We start from the raw sequence: 22400 nt of genomic DNA, 5'->3' as shown, positions 1-22400 counted from the left end.
CATTTTTATAGCAATTCAAAATTACTACCCATCACCTTTAGCATGACAATAACAATAAAATTTCTATACAAACTGTTAGACTGATTTTTCATAATAACATTGATGTGGAATTAAAGTCTTATAGAATTGTAAGTATGCTTTATTTTATCACCTTGCACTTTCACGACTTGACTGTGGTTTTCTACAGCAGTTTGATCAATTTTTCTGACCAGTTGAACAGTTTGGTTTTATAAAACAAATTGCAATTTGGTCAGAATTTTGAATAAATTGCAATTGGTTGAGAGCAACACTAACAGTAAAGTCACAGTAACTCAAATCTTTGACAATATCTTTAAGTGTGCTGATATCTTGTTAATTGAACACAATTTAATATTTGTATTTTTTATAAAAATATAAAAGCAAAAAGTAAAGATATATCAGATTCTTGTACATTTGCAATATCAGAGTTCAAAGGATACATTATTTATATGTATAGTTCTAACAAGTTTTAACTTATCATGATGTGCTTATGTTTGCATATGGTTTAGAAATCACAGATTTCTTAAATGGAGAATTATACCATTTAACTAAATTTGAGTCAAATAATAAAAAAAAAAACACCACATACAGCAATGTCTATTAGAGTCTATTATGTTAGTTATAAAAAAGTACTAGTTAAACTAAACTATAAGTATAAAAAATGTATACACAACAGATTTAAAATTGAGCTTTACCTTCAGTTGTACAGTTATAAAAAGGAAGTGAACAGTATATATGTGAGAAAAAAATGTGAAAAAAATTGTACTTTTCCTAGATTTAAACTTCTTTGCATTATACATGATAAATTAAATGTTAATATATTAAAAATGGATGTTTAATGAATATTTAACCAGTAAATCATACAGTGAAATATCAAAATTATAACCTGAAAAAAAAACCCAAAACAAAAAACCAATATTTTTCCATATTCAAAACATAGACCTTATCACTATTTGGATATCTGTAACACTTGACCCGAGAATGTTTGACACTTCATATAATAACCACTTTTCCTTTGTTGCGTCAAACAATCTCTATTGTGACAGAAAACTTTTATGGTAACGTCTGTGATGTCCAATAATGGCAGACAAATAGTAATAAGGCCTATTTTAATATTTGTAAAGTTTATAAAAATAGAAATATTGTTACAATTCATCATTTAATAGTTTTTTAAAAATACATGCATATTAAAGTAATAATTATACAAACTAACACAGTCGTCAATAACATTACAGCAACTATTAGTATCTACAATAAGTTTAAAAAAAAACCAAACACATTAACAATCATTAATGTTCATTATATATTGGATATAATGACACAAGCTTACTTCTGAGACAACTAAGGTCAGCATGTGTATGGCTTTCAAATATAGATTTGTATCAGGGTTCAAAGGAATGGGCAAATATATCCTCCTTTATATAAAAGGATCAAAATGGAATGTATCAAAATGAGATAATTATGGCACAAATACAGATAATTGTGAGCTCCGAGCCCCTCTGTTCTCTATTGGATTCAATTTACATTCAGTATTGATAACATTATTTCAATTTTGCTACTCTATCAAAGGTATAAGAGGTATCCCATCTCAGAAGAGTTCCACTAGATTAAATTACTGGTATACTCTTGATATTATATCACTATTACATCTTAAAAACTACAACTTCAGTCACTGTCTGCTAACATCTTTTGATAAATTGTTTCATATTTCTGTTGATCCTACCACTCTATTCAATTATTGGAGTAAATTTCCTAAAATAAAGAAAGAAAAATGTCGTTATGTTAGAACACATAAGTTCCATAAAATCATTACTTATAAGCAAATAGCTGTTTAAGTGTTCGTAAAAAAACTTGAGATTTTGTAAAAGAATTCAATTTTGTACAAAAACAAATTGTTTTTCTTCATTTTATTCAAACTGTTCTATGAAAGATAGAAGCTATAATTGCCATTCTTTTAATTGATTATTAGTATTGCATTTAATATGATAGCCCTTCTGAAGTATATCATTTGATGGAATTTGCATTGTTTTGGCTTTTATCATTTTAGAAACATCTGTATTCTTTTACAATATTTTTTGTACAATTTAATTTGATAAGATGCAAAGGGAATATAAATCTACCCCCTACAATATTGCATGTGTTTTTGTACCACTATTCAGAACAAAGCTGTAAAAGTGAGATTATTAAATAACGCAGTTGAGTGAAAGCAATGTCTGTAATACTTTATCTAACAAGAATGTGTCCATAGTACACGGATGCCCCACTCGCACTATCATTTTCTATGTTCAGTGGACCGTGAAATTGGGGTCAAAACTCTAACTTGGCATTAAAATTAGAAAGATCATATCATAGGGAACATGTGTACTAAGTTTCAAGTTGATTGGACTTCAACTTCATCAAAAACTATCGTGACCAAAAACTTTAACCTGAAGCGGGACAGACAGACGAACGGACGCACAGATCGAAAAACATAATGCCCCTAGGTAGGGCATAAAAATAAGATCATTCAGTCTATACCAAAATTGGTATTTTGTAATTTCCTGATTTAGGCCTCCCACAGTGTTCAAGTTTCAGAGGAGGTCAGTTCATGATTGCTATTGTTTTACAGTATAATTCTCTGTAAACAATCTAGGCTATTTCTGATAGAATATAATGCCTATATGGATGAAAATTCAAACTGGGTAATATAGAATAAAATTGAGAATGAAAATGGGGAATGTGTCAAAGAGACAACAACCCGATCAAAGAGCAGAAAACATCCCAAGGCCACCAATGGGTCTTCAACACAGCAAAAAAATCCCGCACCCAGAGGCAGGCTGCCAGATAATGTTTTTTTTTTACTTCTGATTTGAGGAAAATTGTTCAAGATACTAAGGATTTTCTACTCTAGGCATAGATTGTCTTAGTCGTATTTGGCAAAACATTTTGGAATTTTGGGTCCTTAATGCACTTTAACTTCTTACTTGATTCAGCCTTTTCTTGAAGTTTTCTATATAACCACCCACCTTTTGGGGCATGATCAACAATATTATACAAAGCTAGTTTTAAGAGCAGATAATGATATCTAGGAGCCAAGTCAGAATATATTACAATTTACACCTTACATTAACTTACCTATAGCTAAATTTCATTATTAGACATGATTGCTAAGAAAACATCTTAGAGAATATAAAATGGATGGGCATGAGTAATCCAGTAAACATAATTCTTGACAGCAATAGTGTAAAAAGAAGAGAGCCTTTGCTCTGAACTGTTTATATATAATAGAACTTCAAAATGATGAGGACTGAATTCTTATCATAATGAGAAATTCCTATCAAAGCAACATCTACATGAAAAGACAGGGGCTTTTTCTTTGAACTGTTTACATGTTATAGGAATTCAAATTGATTAGGAATGAATTCTTATTATTATGAGACAAGAATGTGTACACGGATGCCCCACTCACACTATCATTTTTTTATGTTCAGTGGACCGTGAAATTGGGGTCAAAACTCTAATTTGGCATTAAAATTAGAAAGATCATATCATAGGATACATGTGTACTAAGTTTCAAGTTAATTGGACTTCAACTTCATCAAAAACTACCTTGACCAAAAACTTTAACCTGACGCAGGACAGACGGACGAACGGATGGACGAACGAAAGGACGAACTAACGAACGGACGGACGCACAGACCGAAAAACATAATGCCCCTCTACTATCGTAGGTGGGGCATAATAATCCGACTTGATCAACTAAGCAACACCTACATAACAGAAGACTTCTACTTTATTCAGGCTCCTCATTTTTTGTCTTCCTCTTTAGGATTTTCATCTGTATCTACCAATCCACTTTGTGCTTGGTTTATAGCATCTAATATTAAGTCCACCTTTAAAAAAAATTAGAAATAATATTGTCTGTCAAGAAGAACCAAAATATTCAAAATAACAACTCGAACTATACTTAAGTCACAATGGATTCATTATTATTCATGGAATACAAATTTTCTTGGATTTTGTGGGTTTGGTGAACCATGAATTTAAATGATCAATGAAGTACAAATTTTTTATTGGCAAAACCACGAAATAAAATTTCCACAAATAACAAGCTTTCCCCTATACATGAGAATTAGTACCTACAAAAAGTAATGAAACTTCAGTGACTACTAATTTTTCATTTTTGAAAATTATGGATTCTATTCCTTATATAATTTAAATATATCAGGTAAAAATTCCTAAACTGCTGAATTGGAAATCAGGTAAGCCTACAGTAAAATCTCCAGCACTAAGTTTATTTATCTTATCAATATTGATTTGATACATATGAAACGGCACAATTATATTGACCAACTTTTTAAGAACTAAACTTTTCCCTTTTTATTTGTATCTGTAGAATAACAAATGGTATATATAACATACCGTGAAAATCAGTTAAAAAAATCAACTCACTTTAAATTAACCATACTAATATATGACACAAGTATTAGAAAAACAAAACAACAATAAGTAAATTGTTTACCTGTGGTATTAAGACTGGATCATCAGGAAACTTCTCTTTAATCATTTCACCATGTTTCTTTGATAAATCATAGTCTCCCAATAGGCAGCTACACTTTGCAACCCAGAACATGTTTTGTGGATCATCAGGCTCTAGCTCCAATATCTTGATAAAATGTGGTAGAGCTTTCTCATTATCCTTCAGTACTTGGTAATGAACTGCCACGTTTTTACGAAAAGGCTGAAATAAACCAATATGGCTTACTACAATTTATCATAATTAATATAAGATAGATATTTTGGTCAATTTGGAAAGGTTGTTATGTAAATAAAAACTACATGCAGCAACTGATCAAATTGGCAAGATTTCATTGCTCTTTGGAATGCTGCAAAACAAAAGGATGTGCTTTGTTATGACTTTGAGTCATGTGATTTGAGTCATGTGAAACTGTCTTAAAATTGGCTGTTGTTATGTATAAGACAGAACAATCCAATTATACGTTGAATGATCAAATTAAATATTTGTGAAAAAAATGTCCCAATTTGGAAATCTGAAGCTAGCCTTTTATTTATCCAGGAACAAATTGTTCATGCATAATTAAGATACTATAAAAATCTACTTTTGCATAATCTACTATGATTATCTATTGCAAAAACTTACAGCATTTTCAGGCATATATTTCAATGCTGATAAATTAATCTGAATTAACATTCCAACTGTTCCTTTTCCAGAGTAATTAAACCACTGATTAACAGTGTCGTACAGTCCTAAAACATTGAAATGGCTTGTGTTGGACTCCAAAAGAGCAACACATTTGTCGACTTCATTTTGCGGTATATACACATCTCTTATCAAGTATTCAAGGATATAATAATCATGAGGAAACCTATAAAAGAAAAAAAAAGGTCCATGAAAATTGAAAGATTAAATTATTAGTATCCCCAATTCTATGATTCATTGCTGGGGAAACAAAATTGTATGGTTTTACTTCCAACAAATCTGTTTATTTCATCTTTTATCTACTTCATTTTGTCATTCTTTTGACAAAATAATTGCCTTTTAAATATAAGTAGCAAACCTGTGACATACATGTACATGTTATCTATGCAATTCAATATCTAAAATGTTTGATTTAAGGAAAAGCTATTATAATTTTTTTAACGTTTAAAACTAAATTCAATATTTTTTAAAACTACAAGTATAAAAACATGAAATCTTAGTACTACATTCTTCAAAGCAATGCTGGATGTCAAGGAAACAACAACCGATCAATCAAAGCAAGGCTAGGGTACTGGTTTCAATCCCTTCAAAAATATTTAAACTTACAACTCCAATCCATATTCAATTGTATATCTATGCTCCCTTTCTGTTGCCTGGCTTTTACTTTTAGCAACGTCTATTTTGTGTAAGTTAATGAAATATTTAGAATCTAGTTTTTCTGTATCCAACATTTTTAAAAGGATGTCCTCAGCTTCATCATACAATTCTTTCTGTATTAAGTACTCGGCAATAAAGTTATGTGTACGTGGAAATGTAACATACAACAGTTCATGGTCAACAGCTATCTTAACTGTAAAATATATTAAAGGAATGATTGCTAATGCATGTTTAAATTGAATTTGTTTACTGTGAATTCAGAAATTACTGTGATATTAACATGACATGTAAGAATTATCATTGCAATAACATGAAAAACTGCATACAAATATATGTGTCAGAATCCAGAATGCAAGTTCTTGTTATTAAGATTCTCCCCAGTCACATTATTCACAATAATAAAAACCTTTAAATAATTTCTGAATTTACATATCCTCTAACAAGACAACTCTAGGCAATGTCAATTTCTATAAAAACAACAATTGGGAATCAAAAATAATTTTTATTTAGCACCAAGTTTAAATTGCAGAATAAAAAATAAATACTTATATTGTTGTAAAATATAAATTTTATTGGTACATGTACTCACTACGAAAACATGAAGAGTAAAGCTTGGTAGAGCCTTGCTTATTTTCCTGTTTCTAAAGATCACAAAAATAAAGGTTATACTTTTGACAATGTACAGATAATGTGTCTTTTACTTATTCACCATGATTATAAAGTTATATACATGTACTTTACACACACTTAACAGACACAAAAGAACCTTTGCTTCACACCATGAGTTCCAAAATTTTTTCTCAGTAAAATTTCTTTATAAATTTAAGTCACTCTTTTTTCACCAATGACAGCCATAATTTTTATCCAATCAGATTGATATTTTATACATTTCTCCCAAAGAACATACAATCTTGATGTTAATTAGTTATTCAGATTGTAAAACACTTTGCTAGTGATTAAATGGATCTATGCTTGATGCAAGATATAAATTGACCTTAAATGATCACTATTCAAGTAAAATTAACACTTACAAAATGGCCTGTATGTTGTTAGAGCCTCCTCCATCCGATCTAAGCTTTTCAATGCAAGAACCATGTTCTCTCTGCACATCATATATTCCATACCTGACTCAGGTAGTCCAATATTCTACAACATTACAGCAGGTTGATAAAGTTGTTATTTTTTCAAAAATTATTGTCATGCAGTAAACAGATTTTATAACTATGAATAAACCTAAGACAGTAGTAGCAAAATATGATTTCAATATTGTACAATTTTATGTTTATACTATCCATGATAGGTCCTGAATGTTTTTTCCACATATCAATATAAAAAAGAAGATGTGGTATGATTGCCAATGAGACAACTCTCCACAAGAGACCAAATGACACAGAAATTAACAACTATAGGTCACCGTACAGCCTTCAACAATGAACCAAGCCCATACCGCACAGTCAGCTATAAAAGGCCCCGAAATGACAATGGAAAACAATTCAAACGAGAAAACTAACGGCCTAATTTATGTACAAAAAATGAACGAATAACAAATATGTAACACATAAACAAACGACAACCACTGAATTACAGGCTCCTGACTTGGGACAGGCACATACATACAGAATGTGGCGGGGTTAAACATGTTAGCGGGATCCCAACCCTCCCCCTAACCTGGGACAGTGGTGTAACAGTACAACATAAGAACGAACTATAATAAAATGCTCCGCTGGGCGCAGCTTGATATGACCGTAGAGGTCGAACCCTGAACAGTTGGGGCAAGTATGGACACAACATTCAAGCTTGATACAGCACTGAATTTGGATTGTGATTAAATATTTGACACAGCATAGGTTTCTGACACAGAATGAATGTGGTCTAAGAACTTAAAAATTTTTTAATTTACCTATTCAAACCGTATCATTATTATTTGCTTTTATATATAAATCAGAAATAACCAATTTAAAATGGAAAATTTTAAAGCGGTCGTATAAAAATGCTTGTTTTTTGGCCCCTTTTTGGCCCCAAATTCCTAAACGTTTAGGGCAATTACCCCCAAACTCAATCCCAGCTTTCCCTTTGTGACATGGAACCTTGTAGTACAATTTCATAAAGATCCATAGACTTACATACAAGTTATTGTCATGAAACTAGAAGAATGCTTGTTTTTTGCCCCTTTTTGGCCCCTAATTCCTAAAATTTTAAGGCAATTACCCCCAAAATCAATCCTAGCCTTCCCTTTGTGGTATGGTACCTTGCAGTACAATTTCAGAGAGATCCATACACTCGAACACAAGTTATTGTCTGGAAACTAGAAAAATGCTTATTTTTTGGCCCCTTTTTGTCCCCTTATTCCTAAACATTTTGGGCAATTACCCCAAAACTCAATTCCATCTTTCCCTTTGTGATATGGAACCTTGTAGTACAATTTCAGAAAGATCCATACACTTGCACACAAGTTATTGTCATGAAACTAGAAAAATGCTTGTTTTTTTACCCTTTTTTGGCCCCTAATTCCTAAAATTTTGAGGCAATTACCCCCAAAATCAATCCCAGCATTCCCTTTGTGATATGGAACCTTGTGGTACAATGTCAGAGAGATCCATAAACTAACACACAAGTTATGTCTTGAAGTTACAAAAATGCTTATTTTTGGCCCCTTTTTGGTCCCTAATTCCTTAACTGTTGGTACCATAACCCCCAAAATCAATCCCAACCTTCCTTTTGTGGTATTGAACCTTATGGTAAAATTTCATAGAGATCCATCCACTTAAACTAAAGTTAGAGTGTGAAAACCAATATGTCTTCGGACGACGACGACGACGACGCCAATGTCATACCAATATACGACTGCAAAATTTTTTTGCGGTCAAATAAAAATCAGTTGAAAGAGGCTTAACTCATCAGATGGATAAAAATACAAATACTACAAATACAAGTGGACGTGGCCGGGTACTTGTACATCCAAACAACAAAAAGACACTAAGTACAGATCTGAGAGTACTCGCAGTTACTGACAGCTAGTTCAAAGCCACTAACAACTAATAAAAAAAATCATGCATCTAAGACTAAATTATCAATCCGTACACATCCAACATCCAACATCTTCGCTAGCCAAGGGTTACGATCCACTTCCCTCCTCTCCACCCTTGGCAGATTAAGCCAACATTTGTGATAACAATGTTGCGCCATCTATCCGTAGATTAAAGTCACGCCCATTCCTAATACATTATTCTTGACCAATGGTAGCACTTGAACTTTTCAATTTGTAGGTAAAAACATGGTAGCGTTTTGATTCTACACACTTGGAAAAGCCGGAAACGAAAATATACATTGACATTAATGCATTCGTGCAAGAAACATAAACAGGAACTTCTATTAGTTGATTAAAAACATTCAAATTGTCCCTAAATATAGTCGTATGTTTAGGGATGTAAAGACTTGTTGCACAATAAGCACGTGGCAATTGTTTACATACACTTTCTACATTTACACGTGATCATGTTATAGGCGCTTTATGATTGGATGCAGTGAGTTTCGACTGTAACCAATGAAAATCATTACCTTGTGTCTCCGAAATTCTATCTCAATCTGCCAAGGGTGGAGAGGAGGGAAGTGGATCGTAACCCTTGGCTAGCGAAGATGAACATCCAATGGATTTAGTGTAAAGACGTCATAAACAGTCAGAGAAAAACATGACCTTGTGCAATGCCAAGATACAGGTATCGACAAATTGTAGATCCATGAATGTGTATATGTATATAACAATAATATTTAGTTTGCTTTTAATTTACTGATTCAAACTTGTTTCAATATAAGGTTGCATACCATGGTTAGCTTCTGAAGAAACAAATTGGTCTCTATTAAAGTACAGGAATATAGAAATGCATTTTGAAATGGATAAAGCTAATTTAACAGTGATAGCAAAACATGTATATATAGCCGATTACACAGTATGGGTTCTCATTGTTGAGGGCCGTACGGTTGCCTATAATTGCTTACATCCACTTTATTTGAATTTTGGTGGATAGTTGTCTCATTGGCAATCATACCTAATCTCCTTATTTTTATATACATAGTTAAATGGCTCAATTTTAGGACCCTCTCATTTAGCCTTTAAAATATCTACAAGCTAGAATTTCAATGAATATCAGAAATACATTGCTTCAAAAGCTGATATATATAGGCTTCCAACGACAATATTTAAAATGAGAAGCTCTAAAGAGCCTGTGTCGCTCACCTAGGTCTATGTGCATCTCCAGCAATGGGTACTCTCCACCTTTGTGGACTAGAATAGAGTTCATGACAAAAATCTCTTCTTTGTTGATAATTTTTGCTTATTTAAGTTTCTATCTATCTAATACAGTTTTTCAGATAGTAGGCAAAAAGCAAAAAAATGATAAAAATCGTTATTCCATAAGGGGTCATCAGACGATTTAAACCATGTTGACCTACTTGTAGATCTTGTCTTGCTGATCATTTTTGCTTATTCAAGTTTCTATCTATCTATTATAGTTTTTCAGATATGAGCAAAAAACGCAAAAAAAATTGTCAGAACCATCATTAATGGGCAATAACTCCAATAAGGGGTCATCAGACAATTTCAACTATTCAACTTATTTGTAGATCTTGTCTTGCTGATCATTTTTGCCTATCTAAGTTTCTATCTATTATACTTTTTCAGGTATTAGGCAAATTAGTAAAAATCATCATTAAAGGGCAATAACTCCAATAAGAGGTCATCAGACGATTTCAACCATGTTGACTTATTTATAGAACTTATTTTGTTGTCTATTATAGTTTTCAATAATAGGCAAAAATTTAAAAAGTTGGGAAAATTTGTCATTTAAGGGCAATAACTCCTATAAAAAGTCGTCTGACAGTTTGGAAGTAAATGGACAATAGGTAGATCTCATCATTCCAAACATTTCTGCCCTTGTCAGATTTACTCTATTTATAGTGGTTTTCAAAATAATAGACAAAACTTGCATTTTACCCTTATGTTCTATTTTAGCCATGTCAGTCATCCTGTTTGGCAGGCAGGGTTCATCGGACACATTTTTTAAACTAGATACCCCAATGATGATTGTGGCCAAGTTTGATTAAATTTGATCCAGTAGTTTGAGAGGAGAAGATTTTTGTAAAAGTTAACGGACGACAGACGCCAAGTGATGAGAAAAGCTATGGGCCAGGTGAGCTAAAAAAGGTTAGGATCTCTTAGCTTGTCTCATTTTCCAGCAAATTACCTTTGAAAAGGTTGTGGTAAATTTACACCTTTCCAAAACAGTAAACACATGCTGATATAATCTCAGTTATTGCTGGACTGGTCATGAATTTGAATCTGAAATTTACACGTCTACTGAACAAAAGTAGTTCAATCTCTTCTCTGGAATCCTACCTAAATTTCCATTTAAAACCACTATCATAGCAATAATTTTCTCTATTTTTAGTTTTCAAGTACTTTTACCATGTATTATTTTCTTAAATAAAAAAATTCAGCAGGGCCAAAATGCAAAACTAACAATACTAACTATGTATTGCTACCTAAGCCTTTTTTTTTAATATCAGTTTTTTGTAATTTAGTTAAAGAGGGTCATAAAGGGGGGAAAGCTAACGTGCCAGGTGAAAGGAAATCAAATGGTCATTTCCAAATGAACAAAAAAATATAAAAGCACATTGCTTTTCACCATTTTGCACGAAACAAAGTTAATAATGAGCTTCAAGAACAAATGCATTCGAAATAAAAATCACAAGCATGTTGCACAAAAATAACCCATTACCATCCTTGTTAAAGATTTTTTAGGAATACTTGTCAAAGACCAGTTACTGATACCTAGGATATCATGCAACAATGAAGGTGTTATGTATACATTGGATACTGCTGTATGTTTATCTTATTTATAATAAACTGTTAACACAGAGATATGTCTCGCCTTTTTGTAATTTTGATAATGCAAATCTTAAAATAGCAATACTTTAACATGTAAGTTATGGAAATATTCAAAGTCAATGAACCATGACTGAAGGTACATGGCTAAACAATCTCCATGGAAATGAAATGTGCCAACGCTAATACAACTGCATACCAAATACCATTGACTTATCATAAGTCGTTCCCTATAAACAAACCTAAACCTAAACATTAACTTGAAAACTATGTAAAAGTTTCAAAGTCAATGAACCATGATGAGGGGGTGGGGCTATATAATCTCAATGGAAATAAGACTTGCAAATGCCAATAAATTTGCATACCAAATATCATTGACTTATTAAAATTAGCAGTTCATCTTAAACTGATCTAATCACAAACTAATATATGTAAACTAATCAAAAGTTTAAAAGTCAATAGACCATGACTGAGGGGGCTGGGCCAAATGTTCTTCATGGAAATGAGATGCACTAATGCTTATACAACTGCATACCAATTAACATTGTCCTACCACTAATGGTTCCCCTTGAACTGACCAAATCACAAACTAATACATGTAAACTAAGCAAAAGTTTCAAAGTCAATAGACCATGACTGAGGGGTCCAAGCCAAATAATCTCCATGGAAATGAGATATGCCAATACTTATACAACTGCATACCAAATATCACTGACCTACCACTAGTAGTTCCCCATAAACTGATCTAATCACAAACTAATACATGAAAACTAAGCAAAAGTTTCAAAGTCAATAGACCATGACTGAGGAGGCATGGCCAAATAATCTCCATGGAAATGAGATATGCCAATGCTTATACAACTGCATACCAAATATCATTAACTTACCACTACTGGTTCCCCATAAACTGACCTAATCACAAACTAATACATGTAAACTAAGCAAAGTTTCAAAGTCAATAGACCATAACTGAGGGGGCGGGGCCAAATAATCTCCATGGTAATGTTATGTGCCAATGCTAATACAACTGCATACCAAACATCATTGACCTACCACTAGTGGTTCACCATAAACTAGACCTAATCACAAAGTAATACATTGTTGACGCCGACGACGACGGAAACAGCATACCTATGTCTCGTTTTTTGACTCCGTCAAGGCGAGACAAAAACTTGAGTCAAGACAGATTTTTTTTTATCATATCATCATTTTTCTATTGTCGGTCAGTAAACTTTTTAAAAAATCTTCTCTGAAACTACTTAGCCAACTGGGATCAAACTGGACCTGAATTGTCCTTTTGATCTACCTTGAAGATAGTGATTTGTATCCCTACCTATCTATAATGAATGTCACCCAGTGCTCTCTCCAGTATTTTTAAAAAGCACCATGGGATGTCAAAAACCTTGGCTACTATTTTCTCCAAGTCAAAGTATAATTCCTACATACCTCATATATTTCAAGAGCTGTCTTACAATACTCATAAGATCCTGCTGGATTTTCCTTCACAGTTTCTAAAACTCCCAAATTCATGTACGTCATAGCTACATCAAGTGTGTAATAACCTATAGCATTGACCTTTACCTCTATTGACCTGCAATTTAATTATAACCTTTAGCATTGTCCTTTACCTTTATTGACCTACAATTTATTTATGTATGTATTGCAAGCATAAGTTAAAGGAGCTAATCAAATTTGATGATGCATGTTTGTAAAACAAGGATGCATCAACTTAAAAAAAAAAGTACATATACTATTATGAATTAGTGTAAATATACATTGTCACAACTACTTTCATAAAATAAACTAAGATTTTTTAAAGTCCTATAACTTCAAAACAACAAATTATAAAATTATCCATATCAAAACAACAGTTAATTTAAAGGATGTGATGTTATTGTGAAATTGATGACATTCAGTTACCAGTAAGTGCCTATGGTGTTTTCCTGCAACTTATAAAAAAATGGATCAAAGTCTCAAATGGCTTGGTTGCGAAGAGTTTTTCAGTAGCAGTATCCAACCATCATCTGTAGCTACCTTAGCTAGAAAGTAGCAAGTACATTTTGACTCTGCTTTCCAAATTATGCACTGTTTTTTATTTCCTTGTTAAAGTTAGTGGTCATTCTGTAAGTATCTGCACTGTGTGGGTTTTTTTAAATTGTGTTTTAGTTTTACAACATATGGTCTAGATAGGCAAATAGGGGGTTTGTGTGCATGTTAAACTGGTTTAACCAAATCACAGTTTGTGTCTGCACCAAGCCAGGCTATCTGGACCATTTGTTGTTTGTATGTATGTTTTTCTGAGGAGTCTAGTGCTGGTAGGTGTTGTGATCTGTTGAAATGTTAAAGAAATTGGGCAATTGTGTATGTGTATTTATCAATGAGTCATCTCTGAGCGAATGAATATGGCCATTTATGGGTGAAAATAGTTTTTATATCTTTCAATACATAGTTAGATACAAGAATTAAACTAAAATGAACACATACTTTTTATACATTTTCTCAGCTTCATCCAAATTGTTTAGCTTACGATAACACAGTCCAAGGTTTGTCAGATGTTGGCCTACAGCTTCAGGTAAATGCCCAAAATATATTTCCTCGTATAGCTGAAATTTTTATCATATAGGTCAAACTGGTTTTATCTGGACCATAATTGACGACGTTATTATAAAAAAAAAGACCCAGACGCTATATGAAAATCAAGTCACAGAGTATCTGGGTCTTCTTACATAATAACAAACTTTGTCATTTTGGGAACTTTAATAGCTTACTATGTGGTATGGGTTTTGCTCATTGTTGATCTATAGTTGTTCACTTCTACGTCAATTGGTTTCTGGTGGAGAGTTGTCTCATTGGCAATCATACCACATTCTCCATTCTATTTTTTTCAGAAAACTAAAATCCACGAATTTAAGAAACATATAACTTTTGCTCAAACCATGAAAATTGATAACCACTCAATAAAAGTACTTTCACAGTATTAAAAAACTTATAAATAAATACCAATCACAAATGGTATAAATACTTTTAAGTCGAGTGACTAACTGTTATTGTAAAGACCATTTTATATTTGAATTGTAACATGAACATGGTCAAATGCAGTATATTCAGCTGCTATACTACCTTTAAACATTGAAGGTTGTAGTCCAAAGCATCTTCATATCTGTCTGTTTCTAAACACAAGACACCCAGATTCATTAACAAGACTGCCCTGTCATTTTTAGTAAATGGTCCAGGATTTTTATCCATTATATCCTTGCACTTTTTTAAATATTCATCAGCCTACAAAACAATTTTGAATAACTACAAAAATGGAGGCTAAAAGAGTTAATATAGCTCATCATGGGCCTATACATTATAGTGCCTCAATTTCTAGTTTATAATAACTGCCATCTTAGCATGACAAGAGTTATCTAATAATATTAAAATAATATTCAGTTGGAGTTCAGTATTTTTGCTAATACTATTTTATTGAATAAGACTCTGTACATTATTTTGTCCCTGTAGGAGGAAACATTAAATTGAGTCCTGGAACTTTTTGGATATTTTGCATGACTTAAATACATTTATGACAAATTGTGTTCAGGTAACTAGTATCAGGAACATATATATTGACGGGACTTGACACTACCTGATTGTAGTCGATTTTATCGTCGTGCCATGGTTAATAAAGATACGATACAGAAACGGACATGTGTTAAAAACGGACTCGCTATTATCCTAATAATTTCTGATATTATCAATAAAATGTCATTCAAACTAGTTTTATAGTGATGCTAGTGTATCAAACTTGTATTCTGTCACTTCAAATTTGTTAAAATCGCAAGCATTTCATTACAGAATTGTGCAGAATGCAAACCAGGTAATAAAAAAATGGCGGCCATTGCCGCGATGATTTACAAATTCCCAAACTATTATAAAACACTTCACATCAAATAAATCAAACTTATTTTGGTAATTTTATATGACAAAATATATCTACTAAATGATAAAACTTGTATTTATTAACAATTAGAGTTATGTGGTTTATTTGTTGAGCAGTTCTGATAGTTTTTCAGTCAGACGCTACCAAAATCCGTAAATCTCGGGAAGTCTCGGGGAGTCCGAGATTTTATCAATTTTATACTGAAAAGCGTATCAGATTCATTTCCCGTTAGATATACTATTCCCAGCTAGTATTAACTTTGCAGACATTTTTTGGAAAAAATGGCAGCCATTTGTGAAAATTGTTGGAGTCATCAAGAATTAAGAAAGGATCATAAATATCAGTTAACCTAACAGTCCTTCACATTTAGGAATTTGGCGAGTTTAAACAGCAGTTCTTCCACCTCTTTAAATTTATTCACAACTTGTCTTCTTGACTAGATTTGAGGCAATTTACAGCTTCACTCATGCTGTATGGACATAAATCTAAAATTGAAGACACAACTTTGAGGTCTCTTTTTTACATTTTGTTATTGGTTTATTGTCTCATGAATGTTTACATCATTATTATGTACTGTTTTTATTTTATCTATATCTTATTTGTCTAAGCTCCCTGAACACAAACAATATACCTGTTCATATTTATGCATCTTTAGATGAGCAGTTCCTAATCCGTGGTATGATCTTTCTAAGTTATCAATATTTTCCTCAGTTGGATCATCTTCATATTTCCTATTTGATAAAATATATATATATATATGCATTTGAAGAGGAACAGATGATAATAAGACTACCTAATGTCCATCGATAAGGAAATCTAGGCATTTGATCTAGAAAATTAGCCTAAAATTATTTTATGGCCTTTTATATAACTGAGAATGGAACCTGTGTCTTGTTTTTATATCTCACTTCTACAGCAATATTGTCTTGTTTTAGCAAATGGTTGATCTTCTTCAACTACAGCTGATTAAACTCCCTTTTATGTCAAAATATATTGTCTTCTTGAGTTATCTAGCTGTTATACTAATAAGAGGAGATGATGATACTTCCTGTACACTAAAAATATGTTGTGTATTGTGCCTTGATGTCCTAATTAAATACTAAGGAAAGGTAACACCTCTTGAAATGAAAGCCAATTCCTTTCACATACCTGCCAACCTCTGAACCCTTCAAAGAGGGAGATCTCCCAGACAGCTGAGGGGGAGATTTTGCGCGAACGACATTTTCAAGTGAAAAATATGACCTGTTTATTTATTCATTTCTGGGACTATTAAACTAATAATAACACTTAGTATAATAGTCCCAGTTCATTTACAAAACACAAATAAGAGTAAATAGTCATACTTTATTTCTTCAATCATGGTTATATCCTATACAAGGTGTGTTGGTTTGTTTTTTTACTTCTTCAATATCTTTGACATTTATATCCCTTCAGGCCAGCATACCTCAATGATATGTCTGTTTCAAGTGATCATCTTTAAAGTATAGAATGGTGCACTATATGTGTGAACAGTCACACATTAAATACAATAGTGAAATACATTTCTTATAAATTTCAATTTAAACATTGAATGGAAGTATAGATCTATTAAATGATTTTCAAAATATAATTATATTTTTTGTCCTAAGGTCTTCAAAATCATTAAATTACCATCCTTTTATGATTCTTTGTTCAATTTGTATTTAATTTATATTCTTTAACCAATTCACATTATTTTAAGAGGGTAATTTAAAACAGGATTAAACAGGAAGTAACCTGAAATTTCTTTGAAGTGTTTTCAAATATACAAAGCTTGAGGTAAAAGTCGTTAATGATCGTTAATTAGTATTATGTTTGACACCCAAGCTGTCATGTGAAGCCATTTAATTTTCACATGGACTGTGATTTACAGGTAAAATAGGCTTATTCTCATTTCACCTTTGTTGTCAAAATAATTATATAAAATTAATCCCAGTTTGCCTTAGTACAAATTTTCAGGTACACAAGAATTAACTAAGGCGAAATGGGAGCTTCTGTAAACAATGTAATTGTGCCAGTTATGTTTTGTTTGTATTGCAATTAGTTGATATTTCATTTGTCATTTTGATGTCAAATTCTACCATGAAATACTATTTAAAAGAAGATATTTTTTTTTTATTTTTTGTATCCCACTTTTTAAATATTTTTTTTATAGTTGCTCTTCTTTTTCTGAAATTGTATTTGTTTTTTTATTATACTCATGTGTTATATTTTGTAAATAAAGCTTTATTAGAGATGAAAAATTGGATATGGATGTTTCATATTTTAATGAATAAATAAAGACAAATATCAAACTATCATAACAAATATTTTATATCTGAATCAGCACTGAATTCAAAGCACAATGTTATAAATAATAGCATGAGAATAAGCACTTATACATAAAACATAAGAATTATTTCCATATAGTTCATTTTGTGAAAAACAAGGCACTGATGTACACATTTGAATGTTCAAAGTTCATTTAGTTTCCAAGTTTGAGGATGTAAGATGCTGCATCACCATACTGAATGTAGTCAGTTGTACCATTGTGTAGGGTTTCCTTCAAAGTGGCGAATCTTTCTTCTATTTCTCTATACTTCTTTGCTTTCCCCCTCATCTTGCCACCTGCTGCATACTGTACTTTCTTTACCTCGTTAGATGCTTGCTTTTTCTTGAACACATTGATAATTTCAAATATGTTTGGATGTGCGGTTTTGACTCTCTTTTTCAGCTTGTTATGCCAGCCCTCTAAATGATTATTTGTCCTGGGTCCTTCTGTTTGGTGGTGGTTCCAGGTTGGTTGTGGGTATCTGTCCTCTATCCATGTCAGAATTACATAGTCTGTTAATTTGGTGCAAGCATCTGACTGTGGTGCGTTTTCCAAGGCGTGTAACCAGTAGTCTTCCAAACGATCTAAGGGCAGTAATGGCAAAGCTGCTGCACGACGGACGAGTTTGTTGACATCTGGGACATCTTTATATTGAGTTTGCAGCCCATATTCCTGTGTCTTTTTCCATATTGCTTTTGCGTAGTGGAACAAACAACCTTTGAGTTGTGCGTTTGGAAAGACATGAGATACTGCAGTTTTTGTCTGGTACGATAGAGTGCTGATCTCTTACTTTCGAAGGTAGACAGTTTTAGTGCAGTCTCCAGGGTCTGGGCATCCCATGGTGCATCTCTGAGTTTTGTTATTTCTTAATCGTAAATTGATGGTATAGGTGTAGTTTCTGATCTGCATCTAGATCTAACAGATTCTAATATCTTTCTACTATTGACTGATGCATGGTCTGGTAGGTGATTGTGTGGTTGGCCAATCTTTGAAGGTACATCATAAAATATTTATTATTTTATTTATTTTATTAAAATTTCTGTCATATATGTAAATAAATCTTTAGGAATGTATTTTTTTTCTCTTTCTTTTTAACTTTTTGTGTTGCACAATGTAAAGGATAATTGAATTATTAAGAATTTTCTAATTGCATAAAATTCATACAATTGAAACTTTTATTAAATAAAGCATAAAAGAAGCAACTTTCCTGCTGACTAATGTTTTATTGTAGATTTTTTTTCTGATTTCATGTTGTTTATATTGTTATAAAAACACAGAGGTTTAATTTGTTTATTTAATTTTTTCATCTAAATTCACATTTCGCCTTAGTACAATTCCCATATCGCCTTAGTATTTATTTTACCTTTTTTACCTGGAATTCCCAGCTAAGGCGAAATGGGAACACACCGTAAAATATACCCTCCTCAGTGACACAAAAACGTTATTTATGTTGACTTGTCAATTCAAGGTAAAATATCCAAAAGGGGGAGATTCGATACTCCCGTGCGGGAGGGGACCGGCAAGCGGGAGATTTCCGAAATTTCATCATTTGAGCGCGAGTCTCCCGCTCAAAACGGGAGGGTTGGCAGGTATACTTTCAGTAAAATCTGAAATTGATGATAGTTCCAACAAACCTTAAATATGATTGGATAGACAACCAAGATGCTAATGTAATAATGCAATAATGTTTAAATCTGTCAACAGCATATCCAAACACAATCTTATTGCTAACTAGAGAGGCAATGGTTACATTTTTCAAATGTGTTTCCTTTAAATTTTAAACTTACTTTTTTCTTACTTCTAAGACTTTCCGATGCAATTCAACTGCTTCTTTGAATTTTCCTGCATCAGCATACTGGTTTGCTAAACTATTTAGTATAGTATCTTTGTCATGTTTTTTAAACCTATGAGGATAAGTCTCTATGCTATGAATCTGAAAATAAGGATATTATAGGATAAGTGCCAAGAGTGCATGAATTTTGATACACCCTTCATGTGCATATTGGAATTGTTGCCAGAACAAAATGGAATATCTAAAAAAGGCATCTGGTCCGAGTACACAGTTATTTCGTAGTGCATTTCTTTTAGACAATAAATGAAAATTAAAAAAATCCCACCTGCGCTTTCTCAATAATATTTTTACAGTGTGTTGTACTACTTTTGGGACAAATTATATCAAAATTATAGAAAACTTCATCGGCTCTAACTCAAAATATGGACAATTTTATGTTAAGGGGGTCTTCAAATCTTTTGACAGCTTCCGAAGTACTAATTTTTAACATTTTTCAGCTGGACCAAATCACTACTTTACTTTAAAATTCATGACCCAAATTTTTTTACAGTGTCATTTCACCCCCTACTTGCTATTTGAGTCATAAAACATGGAGAAATAAATTTGGAAGGGGTATAAAAAAAATTAGCAAGTAACACACTGTCCACACTAGGGACTATATTCGTGGACAACGAAAATCAAAGGACGATAACTGTGTATTCGGACCTAATAGGGTAGAAAAAGTTGACCAATCTTAATGAAACTTGGTATGACCAAGGCTTAATAAATTATAAGACTGCTTACAAAGTTTCATGGCAATAGGATATATATTATAGACAATATGACTAATTCTATATTCAACTTTGCGTGTTAAATTTAGACGTTAAAATTGAAAAATTTCAACTATCAACATTTGGGGCTTAAAAAATTAAAATATTGCAAAAAAATACTTTTGAAATGCCTTAATATATAATATATTATGTATTAAAAGCAATAGAGTACTCATTTGATTTATCAGACTTATCATAATTATTAAAAAGTCAAATTTATATGAGCCTGTGCCTAAAAATGGAGGTTTTCCAATGAAGGGGGGCCTTACATGAAGATGTAATATTTTCCAGCAATTTTAAATTTGTAAAGCTTTTTGGTTATAAATAATCCTTACATATGTATTTAATGTACTTTAAATGAAAAGAAAACTTACAAATAACATATCATATTAGTTTTAAAGGGTCTTAGGCCAAGTAAGACTGAAAATAATTAAGGGTCAATTTAGGCCGTAGCACATATTTACATTTAAAAATGCATATTGAAGCTATAGGAAAAAAAAAATTGTGTCTTTTCTATCATTTCTATACTCAGGTGACATGATACAATAAATCTGAGCACAAAAAGACTCTTGCATTCAACTTTTTTTGCAGACAGTATGGTCTGATACAAAGATTTTTCACTTTTTAGTGAAAACATGCTTTCAATTTTAGTCTCAACAGGCTTATATTTGAACCACTTGCTATCCTACAGAAGAAAAGAAAGATATTATGTGACATGAAACTTGTACAAAAAACATTGTTAAGTGCTTTTTATACAAATTTAGTGAGGTCTTTATTATGGACTTCAACTTTTATGTTCCAAGCTCCTCACATTTAACTTGATCCAAACAGGGCGTTAGACGAGGGTCATATATACAACACATTTTGCACATATTGTATGAGATAATCTTCTTTTCTGTAGATTCAGAGTTCACAAATGAGTAATACAACTGGATTGAAGCATAGAAATACAAATATTGACACATAAAAACCTGTCGGATAGAAAGTCAGAATGCCACTTAGGCATCAAAATTGAAAAAGCTATAAAATGCTTATTTTGACCATAAAATGCCCAAATTGGTCATTTTTGCAGAAATTCTATGAAATAAAAGTTTAAATACTTTAGTTTTATGCTATTTGACAAATTGACACCATCAGATCATTCGGGGAAGTTGCCAAAGTACAGATTCTATATTTCCTGATTTCACCTCTTAGGTCCGAGTACACAGTTATTTCGTAGTGCATTTGTTTTAGACAATAAATGAAAATTAAAAAAATCCCACCTGCGCTTTCTCAATAATATTTTTACAGTGTGTTGTACTACTTTTGGGACAAATTATATCAAAATTATAGAAAACTTCATTGGCTCTAACTCAAAATATGGACAATTTTATGTTAAGGGGGTCTTCAAATCTTTTGACAGCTTCCGAAGTACTAATTTTTAACATTTTTCAGCTGGACCAAATCACTACTTTACTTTAAAATTCATGACCCAAATTTTTTTACAGTGTCATTTCACCCCCCTACTTGCTATTTGAGTCATAAAACATGGAGAAATAAATTTGGAAGGGGTATAAAAAAAATTAGCAAGTAACACACTGTCCACACTAGAGACTATATTCGTGGACAACGAAAATCAAAGGACGATAACTGTGTACTCGGACCATCTTACCAGAAGTTAGTAAAAGAAAAATTCAGCATTCATACACTGAATCTTGTGTGCATAATTCTAGAAAAACATTTGGCTGAATATTAACATTAAAAGATGTGGAAAGCCATTTATTTATGAAAATTATTGTAATGAGGGTATATT

The 22400-nt window shown here is 32.1% G+C and overlaps 1 protein-coding gene across 1 annotated transcript in view; it reads right to left on the bottom strand.

Annotated features, from left to right (window-relative positions):
• The window catches only part of LOC127701192 (TPR repeat-containing protein DDB_G0287407-like), a 56778-nt gene continuing 34378 nt past the window's right edge, over positions 1–22400 (bottom strand). The window contains exons 19-29 of the mRNA XM_052205028.1: positions 19795–19940; positions 16310–16409; positions 14877–15035; positions 14241–14359; positions 13203–13347; positions 6907–7021; positions 5825–6068; positions 5159–5384; positions 4520–4738; positions 3772–3890; positions 1–1770 (exon numbers count right to left, since the gene is read on the bottom strand). Coding sequence (XP_052060988.1) covers positions 3804–3890; positions 4520–4738; positions 5159–5384; positions 5825–6068; positions 6907–7021; positions 13203–13347; positions 14241–14359; positions 14877–15035; positions 16310–16409; positions 19795–19940 — 1560 coding nt within the window. The 3' untranslated portion in view covers positions 1–1770; positions 3772–3803. The remainder of the gene's footprint in view (positions 1771–3771; positions 3891–4519; positions 4739–5158; positions 5385–5824; positions 6069–6906; positions 7022–13202; positions 13348–14240; positions 14360–14876; positions 15036–16309; positions 16410–19794; positions 19941–22400) is intronic.

Source organism: Mytilus californianus, unplaced genomic scaffold, assembly GCF_021869535.1.
Source record: "Mytilus californianus isolate M0D057914Y unplaced genomic scaffold, xbMytCali1.0.p SCAF_5, whole genome shotgun sequence".
Lineage (NCBI taxonomy): Eukaryota > Metazoa > Mollusca > Bivalvia > Mytilida > Mytilidae > Mytilus > Mytilus californianus.
This window is presented reverse-complemented; position numbering and strand designations above follow the sequence as displayed.